Genomic DNA, 10,592 nt, shown 5'->3' with positions numbered 1-10,592 from the left:
TCAGATGAAGATATTGATAAAAAGGACCCCGCATGTGGCCCAAGCAAAGGTGAGGGGCAGCTTGTTGGGGTCAAGGCATGGAGAGGGTTAGTGAGGACAGCTCGCCAGCAAGTGCATTCTGAGAGGGGCTGTGGGGAAGGCCGAGAGAAGGACTGAGAAGTCTTGGGTAAGCTGAAGCATCCAGGTCAATGGGGGCTCCCAGATAAAGCCATGAACCCCTCAAACTGTAGCAGTCACTCTAAACCCAGAAACAGCCCACCCCTCTGTGTTTACTATTCAGAAAGCCAGATTTGCCCTGAGAGCTCACAAGGACAACCTAGATGTCCCAGATCTCCTGTCCTGAGATGACACAAGAAAATCACTTTTTTTTTTTAATAATCAAATTCTAGCAGTTCAAGTGGAGAAGGCAATGGCAACCCACTCCAGTACTCTTGCCTGGAAAATCCCATGGTCGGAGGAGCCTGGTAGGCTGCAGTCCATGGGATCACTGATGATTGAGTGACTTCACTTTCTCTTTCCACTTTCATGCATTGGAGAAGGAAATGGCAACCCACTCCAGTGTTCTTGCCTGGAGAATCCCAGGGATGGGGGAACCTGGTGGGCTGCCGTCTATGGGGTCACACAGAGTCAGACATGACTGAAGCGACTTAGCAGCAGCAGCAGTTCAAGCTGAGACCCAGCCTCACTGCTGGTGAGACCTCAGGATAAACCCTTACTGATGGAAAGAGAGGGTGGAGCACTAGGCTGTGGTGAACATGCCCCCTTCATGGCCTGAAGAACAGCCCTTCTCTGCAAGCTGGATCGTGTCTTCTTTCTAAGCAGCAGGGAACCCTCAATGGGCTGGGAATGGTTCAGGTGTAGCTCTTCTGCTCTTCTTTGCAAGTTTCTCTCCCCTCCCCATCCCCACATTCTCGAGGGGTCCAGGCTACTCCACACACGCTTTTGTGATGAATCCCCCAGACACAAGTTCATCCCATCATAGGGTCTCTACAAGTCAGTCAGACCTTCCACCTGCCAAGGTAGATCCAGGTCTAGCACCTCTCCAGGTCCATATCAAGGGCTCTGCCCATAGGATGAGGCAGAGAAGGGTAAGGTCCTCCTCCCAGCTCTGAGCCATAGCTCCCCTGGACCTCCCACCATCCCTGAACAGGTACACTGTACCCATTTTGCAGGTGTGGACACTGAGGCTCAGAGAAATGAACTGATGCCTCTCTGGATCACAGAGTTATTCAGGGGCAGAGCTAGGACTGAACCTCCAGTTCACTGACCCCCAGATTGTGCTCTTTCTGCTCCACTGGCCACCTCGGTATAAAAGCAAAGACAAGAATGTTTAGAATTCAGATTTCAGAGGAAGAACTTTGGTTTGAAATTTGACTCCTAAGATCACAGTCCTCAGAGGTGGGAGGGCCTTGGGCAATAATGTTTCCAAGACTTCCCACGAGAAACAGATCTCCTGGAATGTGATTGTACAGACAGCTTTTCAGGCCACTGCCCAGACCTGTCTATGCCAGGGGCTTGTGATGGGGCTCAGCAACTGGTGTTTTTTTTAACAAGGAAAGTTTGGGGTACCCTAGCTAGACCTGCCCAGCTCCATTTTACAGACCAGGAGACAGGCTCAGACAGGAGAATGGGCAGACCCACACTGATAGTCATCAGGTCCTTCATATTTGGGAAAAAAATTGCAAGAGCACCCGTGTTACCAGCACTGGGACCCTGCAATTATTGATACATGCTTTGTCTAAACTAAGACTAGGGGCTTCCCTGGTGGCTCACTGGTAAATAATCCACCTGCCAATGCAGGAGACACAGGTACCATCCCTGATCCAGGAAGACCCCACACTGCAGAGCAACTAAGGCTGCGCGCCACTATGACTCAGCCTGTGCTCAGTGCCCAGGATCCACAGCTACTGAGCCCACGTGTTCTAGAGTCCGTGCTCTGCACCAGGAGAAGCCACCGCAGTGAGAAAATGCCCTGCAGCTAGAGAGTAGCCCCTGCTCGCCACAACGAGGGAAAAGCTTACACAGCAATGAAGACCCAGCACAGACAAAATAAATAAATAAAACTGTAAACTGAGATTAATCCTCCCCTGATTCCTCAGAGTGCTGCCAGGACCACATACACGAAGCACGAAGCGCGATGCCTGGCTCAGAGCATGGGAGCTTTTGTAAGCATTTTGACTGTTGGGTGAGATGGTACGGAAAATCCCGAATGAAATTTTTGGCTAACCTAATATTTATCCTTCCCTTTCTCTGATTTCTCCAAGTGCTAAGTTGACCAAAATCTCTTGTTGAACCTGACACCCTGGCATTCCAGCTTCCTTTGGATAAATGAAGACCAAAACAATAGACCATTGTTCTAAAGTAAAAAACTAGTTCCCCCTAAATGTACTATATTGCAAGACCTGCTCGGGCAAAGAGATAAATTATCAGTTGAAACACACGCAAACACTTAAAATTAAATATGTATATCTGTGGGCTTCCCAGGTGGCTCAGTGGTAAAGAATTTGCCTGCCAGTGCAGGCATCACAGTTCGGTCCCTGGGTCAAGAAGATGCCCTTGGAGAAGGAAATATATTCCTTATCATTCTTCTTGTCTGGGAAATCCCATGGACAGAGGAGCGTGTCAGGCTATAATGCATGGGGTCGCAAAAGAGTCAGACATCGCTTAGTGACTAAAACAACAAGCAAACAACAAATGTATATCTCCAGAGCCCCCTGCCCTGTTTCTGGTGGGCATCATATTTTCAAGGAAAATTCTAGTGGCACTAACCATTAGGCTCACGGTTCTGTCTGATCATCCTGAAGGGTGCATGAAGACCGGGGTGAAAAATGGCGGCCGGTGGGGGTGGAGCGCACACTTGCTGAGGACTCTGTTTGCTGCCCTGACTCTGCGGGACTGCATTCAAGGCCCACTGCTGACTCTGTCTCACTGGGTAAGTTTCTTCACCTCTCTGAGCCTCTGTTATTTCATCTGAAAAAGGGGGCTAAGCTCCAGAGGAGTGTGAGGGTGAAACGCGATCACAGAGGTAAGGCTCCCAGAGTGGAGGGCCCACTCCATCCCCGTTGTCTTCAGGATCAGTCAGATTCTTCTTCCTGGCCCTGGAAGGAAGAACAGTCGCCAGTCTGCCTTTCCAGTCTTCTCCCACCCAAAGGGCAACTCTTTCTTCTGTTCCCAGGCTTCGGTCACTGACAGGAGCCTCCCCCCATCTCTACCTCAACAGTCCTCCATGCCCTTGAGGCTGGGCTCCAACGCCACCTCCTCCAGGGAGCCTACCGGGATTCTCCCCACCCCCAAACCAGGCAGTGTCTCCCATTCTCCTCTGTGCTCCCTCAGCACTGGGTGTCTATTTTACGGTACCTTCCTTGATGTACATGAGAATTCCTCCTTTTCTGGGGGTGGAGGTTCTACCCTGCTCCCCTTGGCCTCACTTCTAGCCTGCTGCTGCTGCTGCTACTGTTGCTAAGTCGCTTCAGTCATGTCCGACTCTTGTGCGACCCCATAGACGGCAGCCCACCAGGCTCTCCCATCCCTGGGATTCTCCAGGCAGGAACACTGGAGTGGGTTGCCATTTCCTTCTCCAATGTAGGAAAGTGGAAAGTGAAAGTGAAGTTGCTCAGTCGCGTCTGACTCTTAGCGACCCCACGGACTGCAGCCCACCAGGCTCCTCCGTCCATGTGCCTAGACATCATCAAAACAAGATCTTGCTCACAGTGTGTAGGTTTGGAGCAATTTCATTGGATCATTAGTAAGAAAAAACTGGGCAGCCTGCCCCAGTTTGCAGCCTTCCATGTATCTAAACCTCATAGCAACCTTAAATGACACCAGACATTTAAGTCTCGGACCACCTTAGGGAAGACTGTGTTTCATTCATGTTAAGGCATACATTCTGCACCCCCCCCAGTATACACACACTTCAACCTCTGAAACGGGGCTATATCTTCAACGAATGGGCAGTGGATATCCTTTCTTACTGATGTATAAAATAATGCTGCCCTTCCGTCGACGCCATCTTAGATTTCATGAGATGAAATAGCATTCCTTTTAATAGCTGAGTAATTGTAGGTGCATGAGGTTAAGCTGCTCACTCAAAGCACCTAGCAGGACTTCCCTGGTGGTCCAGTGGTTAAGAATCTGCCTTCCAATGCAAGGGACGTGGGTTTGACCCCTAGTCAGGGAACTAAGATCCAACACGCCGAGCGGCGGCTAAGCCCTTGTGCCTCAAGGAAGAGTCCCTGTATCGCAACTGAGACCCAACGCAGCCAAATAAATAAATAGCTTTTTTAAAAGCACATAGCTGTCACAGCCACTGTGAAGACCCCAGTGACCCAGCCTCCTTGTGTTCATGCCCTTGTGGGTCCCCTCCCTTGGGTACTGACTGGATTTGGTGACTTGCCTTGGAGGAGCAGAATACGGCAAAAGTGATGGGAGGTTATTTCCAAGATTTAAATTCTGCAAAGAATCTGACCTCTGCCCACCTGCCATCTCTAGCCCTCTCACTTGCTGGCTCCCATTGAAGCCAGCAGCTGTGATATGAGTTGTCCTTGGTAACTGCCAACAATCAGCAAGAAACTAAGACCCTCAGTACAACAACTCACAAAAAAGTAGATCCACCCTCAGTCAAACCTGGACATGACTGTAGCCTCCTGACTGAAGCCTGCAAGGGACCCTGGGTCAGAGGCCCCCGCTAAGCCGTGCCTGGATCCCAGACCTACAGGAAGTGAGGTCGTACCTGAGTGCTGCTTTAAGCCACCAAGTTTTGGGGTAAATTAGTTACAGAGCAATAGGCGCATAATAATCTCCAGTATTTAAGGTCAAGCATTGACTCTATCATGTCTTGGGGACAGAGATAAAAGAGATGTTGTCCTAGCTGTCAAGGGATATCAAGTGTGGTGGGGTGTGACAATCTGGTGTGACTGCTGCTACTGTGTGTATTGGGAGGGCCAGAAAGGGGGCTGCCTCCCTAACCCAGCTGAAGGGTCAGGCCCGCTTCCAGGGAGCTGTCGCCCAGCAGGTTCTGGAAAGGTGAGAGTTCACCCACCCAGTGACAAAGGCAGGGAGGCAGTGGGGAGGGAAAGAAAAGAACATATTTTCTCCTGGTCCTCCACAGATTTGTGGATTTGGGAAATTGTTGTAAGATTACACACTTGGCAAGAAGGTATTTGGCAGCTATAGGCGTGACGCAAGAGCGAGTGATTCACCCTGACACGTCTCAGAAGCCTGTGAGTCATCAGCAAGCTCTTCCCAGCCCAGACTGGGATGAGCAGGAGGATCTGACCTAACTGCGCTGCAGGGAAGGCGTTGATGATTGTGTAATGGTTCTGTTGCTTTTTAACCAGGGTCAGGGTTGGTCTGTGGCTCAGGTGCTAGAGGTGTGGTTAGGGTTGGAGTGATGGTCACAGTCCACCTCTAAGACAGGCTGGGGCAGAGGGTCAGGGTCCCTTTTATGAATTCCCCTCTTCACATTGCCCTCCCTTGGCTCCTCTGGTGGGGAGTGGCGAAGGGGGTGAACCTGCAGATAGCAAGAGACCTGAACACAAGGAAGGCCTAGAGATTCTGAGAGGGGAGAAGGAGCAAGACCAGGGGTCTGGGATCAGCCAACAAGAGGTCTCACAGCCAGCACTTCCCTGACCCCAGACAGGGCACCCCGTGCAGCACCCCAGACACGGAGGATGCAGGACATCTGCCTCTGCTACGAACACCAGGACAGGAGAACAGAGTGGTGGAGCACAGGCTCTAAAGCCAGGCTGGCCAGGGCAGGAGTCCCAGCTCTGCTGCTTACTGGGTGAGCCTCAGTTTGCCAATCCACAAAATGGGAGCTATCAAATGAAGATAATGACTCCCACTTCGTAGGACTATCATAAGGTTTAAAGGAAATATAGGGAGGAATTAGCTCCAGAACCAGTAAAAATGCTCAAAAAATAGTGGTGAAAGCAAAAAGGATGTGTGAGGTCCCTCGTAACCCTGAAATTCTAGGATTCGAAGGATTAGCTGGCCCAGTCCAAGTACCTTTCTCCTCCCCCCATCTTAGGAGAAAGAGCGGCTCCTGGTCGTCTTGCCCTTGGAGGGACCTGCATTCATGGTTTCACTTACTGTTCACAACAACCCACTTTACAGATGAGGAGACTGACAAAGAGGGGAAAGGCTTTACCTCAAATTCTGGCTAATGCCGGCTCGCTTTGACTGAGCACTTGCTGCAGGCCAAGCCCTGGGCTGGGCACAGCGTCATCGAATTTAGTCCTCATGACAACATATGAGTTATCCGTCCCTGTTTCAGACAAGGAAGCCAAGGGGAGAAGGCACAGCATCGCACAGCTGTGGGCGATGGAACCACAGTTTACCGAGGAGCAGCTGGTCCTCAGAGCCTGAGCTCTTAACCCTATACTATCGTAGAAAATTATGGGCAGAGTTAGACCTGGAAAACACCTAACACTCCTAACTTCCAGCCCCAGAACTATCCTTTTTTTTTTTTCTTTGTTTCTTTTTTAAAATTTCTGATTGTAGTAAAAATATACAGAAACATAAAATGTACCATCTTAACGATTTTTACACGTACAATTCGGTAGTGTTATATACATTCACATTGTTGTACAACCAAACTCCAGAAGTTTCTCACCTTGCAAAACTGAAGCCCTGCAGCCACTAAACAACTTACCACTGCCCCCTCTTCCCCCAATCCTCCCACCTCCCCACCCCACCGGGCCCTGGCAACCACCATGCTATTTTCTGTCCCTGTGAATTTGGCCATTCTAGGTTGGAGCTGTCCTGTTTCTTAAAAGCCCGTCTCTGTTTTGCTGTTGAGCCATCTGTTCTCACTGTCAACAAAATGTTTGGACAGCCAGGGCTACAAGAGTTCAGGGGAGGATAAGATCTTTGGGATAGGGTAGTCAGGGAAAGCTGCCTGGAGGAGGAAGAGGGGCGAGGAGGAGAGGAAGCCTGTACCTGCTTCCCTGGGAGGTGGAGAGGCAGTGGTGTGCTGCGTGGGTGACTCAGGGATGCTTGACCCCGGTGGCCTGCCCTTTGGTTTACGACAGCCACCTCAGCAGCACCAACCTTTGTCCCCAAGGGAGCTCCTGTCAGGTGGGTGGGGGCACCAGGCCATCTCAGAAGGACAGAGGCTCACCGAAGGTTGAAGCAGTCCCGCACCTGCCGCCTCCAGAACCATGGGGACAGGGCTACGCAGTCAGTCCTTGCGAGGACCACGGCCCTCCTACGGCAAGCTCCAGGAGCCCTGGGGGAAGCCTGTGGAGGGCCGACTGCGCCGGGCACTGAGCCTCAGGCAGGGCCGTGAGAAGTCCCGGTCCTCAGATGGAGGCCCAGAACGGCTGGACAACCCCGGTCAGGAGCGGCTGCCCGGGAGCCTGGGGGACACGGAGCAGCTGATCCAAGCGGAGCGAGAAGGCAGCCGGAGGTGGCTGAGGCAGTACCATCAGGTTTGGCTGAGGGCTGGTGGGTGGAGGGGACAGGCAAGAGCCCAGGCAGAGGGGCCCAGGGGAGCAAAGGCTCAGAGGCAGAAACGGATGGGGCTGTAGATCAAGAAGACGAGCGCTGTCGGGGCGGGGGCTGCAGAGAGAGGTATTCCAGAGGGGCCTGAAGGTATTTGGCATTTATCCTGTGGGCACTGGGGAGTCAGGGAAGGTTTTGGTGATGATGGGTGGTATAGTCAATGCTGTTCTGAGATGACCACTCTGTCAGTGGGTTGGACGGTGGATTTTGCTGGAGCCAAGAGATGAGTCAGTACAGCTTCCCCAGGGTTACATCTTGTGGTCCCTTCTACCCCCAGAAAAGAGAGGATCAGGACCCCCTGGGTGGACGCTGCCCGCTGGGCTCCTGCCTTCCGGGAGAAAGGGTGCCTAGTGAAGGGCTTCTGTCTCTAGGGTCTACTACCCCCTCCTGGCTGTAGGTGGAACAGAACCTGAAGCCCACCCCTCAGTGGAGGGACCTGAGCTCTGATCTCAATCCCTCCTCTGTCTTCCAGAAGATCAGGAGAAGGTGGGAGAGCTTTGTCACCAGCTTCCCCAACGTGACCCTGAGCCGGTCAGCCTCCCCACAGCCCCCCTTGGGCACCACCAGCTAAGGAAGCCACAAGCGGTGGGGACCCTCGCTGCACCCGGATGAGACAGCACAACTGCTGCCCAACTCTCCGTGGCCCTCTGGACTGTGAATGGGGTGACCGCCTCTACGTGGACTGTTCCCGCCTTCCCTAGTGGCACGCCGAGGCCTCCACCACCAGGACAGAGCTCGATGAAGCCAGACCCAGGGCTGAGCAGTTCTGGCACATCGCCTGGTCACTGGGCCATGCCCGACCCACCCTTCTCAGCGGCTGCCAGCGATGGGTGGGACCTGGGCCTCCCTCCCCGACGGTGAGCCCATCCCCAGGGCAAGGACCACGTCTGACCTGTGTCTTGCCGCGTGTTGTCGCTTTCCTCACAGTCTCCCGATGAAGGGAGTCCCTCCCTGCTCGACAGAGGGGAGAACTAAGGCCCAGAGGGGGAATGGATTGCTGCCATTGGCGTCTCCGGCCGCACCCGCACCCAATGCCCAACTCTGCGTTGAACACAGAAATAAAGGTTGCTGAGCTGAAGTAAATGATTTTCCTGCTGACGAAATGCCCCCCACGGCTCTCCCAACCCGCTGGGGGCAGGTGGTGTCCAGAGCTTCCCAGATGATGGAGCAGAAGCCCTGGGCGTGAGGTGGGAGAGGGGTGGCTCTCCAGGAGGCTGGGGCTCACCTGCCACTTGTCTCAGCCTGATTCTCCCTGTGCTGACCTCAGGCCAGCTTCGAGGGCCTGGACCTCGCCAGCTCCCTGTCTTTGGGTTCACCCCCAAGGCAGGGCTCACCTTGAGGATCAGAGAGGACAAGGGGCCCACCCAGGGCCACACCGAGGGGAGAGTCTGACCCCAAAGGGCCTGAGCTCCTTGAGAGACACTGGCACTTCCTGTGTGGTCCCTGGGGCTCTTCCAGGTCAAGCAGACCCAAGGTCCAAAGTGAGGGAGCAGCTGTAAGTAGTCTGGGTATGTTCTGGGGTGGAGGGGGGACCTGAGGGCCCAAGAGACAGAGGGGAGGCTTCCTTGTTTCCCAGAGTCCGGAACCCTGCAGGGCCATTCAGGAACAAGAACGCTCCTGGCAAAAGTTTGTCCCAGAGAGTCCCGCCCTTCCAGACCAAGCCTCCAAGCTCTCCTTCTTCCCTCATCAGCCAGTCTGATGCAGAGCGTCCAATGGGACCCCAGCATGGGACCCCAGCCAAGGCTCAGGGTGGCAGTGCACTGAAGTAGAGCCCCCCTTACCACTCATTTGGACTATGATATGAATGCAAAATAAACCTTCATTGGGTTAAGCCACTGATTTGGAGGCCACTTGTTACAGTCACGCCTATTAGCATCCCCTGGAAACTCAGAGAAGGCAGGACTATACAGTCACCGCCAACAGCTACACCTTATTGTAGGTCTCATGAAGCAGTTGTCGGATTATGAAACAGAGACCTGGAGGATGAGTAGGAGTTAGCCCGGCCAAGAGAGGGAATGAGTGTTTCCACGGAAGAAGGGGGCTGGGCGAAGGCCTCACGGTCAGAGGGAACGCAGCGCATCTAGAGGTGCAGACCATGTGAATGGGCCAGGACGCAGCAGGTGCCCCTGGCTTCGGCTCTGCACGTATTTACAGCGAATGGTCCCCTCCATGGCAACCCATTCCAGTATTCTTGCCAGGACAATACCATGGACAGAAGAGCCTGGCGGGCTGTGGTCCATGGGGTCAGGCACGATTGAGCAATGAACACCCACCCCCACCTCCCCATCTGCCTGCCTCCCCTGATGTACCAGGCCTTGCCCATCCTGGTTTCATCAGCACAGAAGGTTTCACTATCATGGGCTCGGCAGGCCATTGGCAAGCAGACCCCAGAGGACGTTGCCCACATCATGGTTATTCGTGGCATGATGTGGTTCCCCACAGAGCCCTCCTGACATGGGCAGTCAGTGTGGCCCAAGCAGAGAGGGCACTCCAGAAGGGCAGAAGCCCCGGAGGCTCCGAGTCTATCTGCCCTCAGGCCAGCATCTGCCCAAAGATCACAGAAAGACATCCTCACTGAGGGACTTCCCTGGTGGTTCAGTGCATTGCAAGGTGATGTGGGTTCAGTCCCTTGTCTGGGAACTAAGACCCCACAAGCCTTGGAGCAGCTAAGCCCGCATGCCACAACAAAAGATCTTGCACAATGCGACAAAGACTGGAGGCAGTCAAACGCATTTTTAAAAAATTAAAATGTTTAAAAAATAAATGCAATATGGAAATTTTACATGGGGTTAAAAAGGACATCCTTGCTGAGTCAGTTTCACGCTTCTTTGTTCTGTTCCCATTGCCCCCAGAGGGCAGAGCCTCCAGGCCTCTCCCATGCTCACAGGGGTCTCAGAGCCCCGAGCCCGGAACTGGAGGGGTCTGATTTCCTTCACTTCTACGCCCAGCTCCATTCCCTTTCCTGTTCAACATCCCTGCCACATGCAGCCTGTCTGTGCCTGCTCCCAGAACTGGAAGGCTCACTGCTTGTCAAGCTCTGCTCTCTCCACGTGACCCCTGCCCTCAAGGGGCTCACAGTCCTGCGGCAG

General features: G+C 53.3%; 1 protein-coding gene across 2 annotated transcripts; it reads left to right on the top strand.

The window, feature by feature from the left end:
- Positions 1-7,160: 7,160 nt before the first annotated feature.
- Positions 7,161-8,264, top strand: C25H11orf86 (chromosome 25 C11orf86 homolog). 2 transcript variants are annotated; one of them, XM_088832371.1, is made up of 2 exons: positions 7,161-7,430; positions 7,979-8,264. In XM_088832371.1, the coding sequence occupies exons 1-2, from the start codon at positions 7,161-7,163 to the stop codon at positions 8,072-8,074; spliced, it is 366 nt and encodes a 121-aa protein (XP_088688497.1). In that variant the 3' UTR covers positions 8,075-8,264. The 2 variants fall into 2 exon arrangements, with proteins under 2 accessions (XP_088688497.1, XP_055270915.1); XM_055414940.2 differs by having other exon boundaries at positions 7,976-8,264.
- The last annotated feature ends 2,328 nt before the right edge of the window (positions 8,265-10,592 follow it).

This window comes from Moschus berezovskii, chromosome 25, assembly GCF_049115385.1.
Source record: "Moschus berezovskii isolate FMDL1 chromosome 25, NW_MosBer_1.0, whole genome shotgun sequence".
Lineage (NCBI taxonomy): Eukaryota > Metazoa > Chordata > Mammalia > Artiodactyla > Moschidae > Moschus > Moschus berezovskii.
The sequence above is the reverse complement of the archived record's forward strand: the minus strand, read 5'-3'. Positions and strand labels throughout refer to the sequence as shown.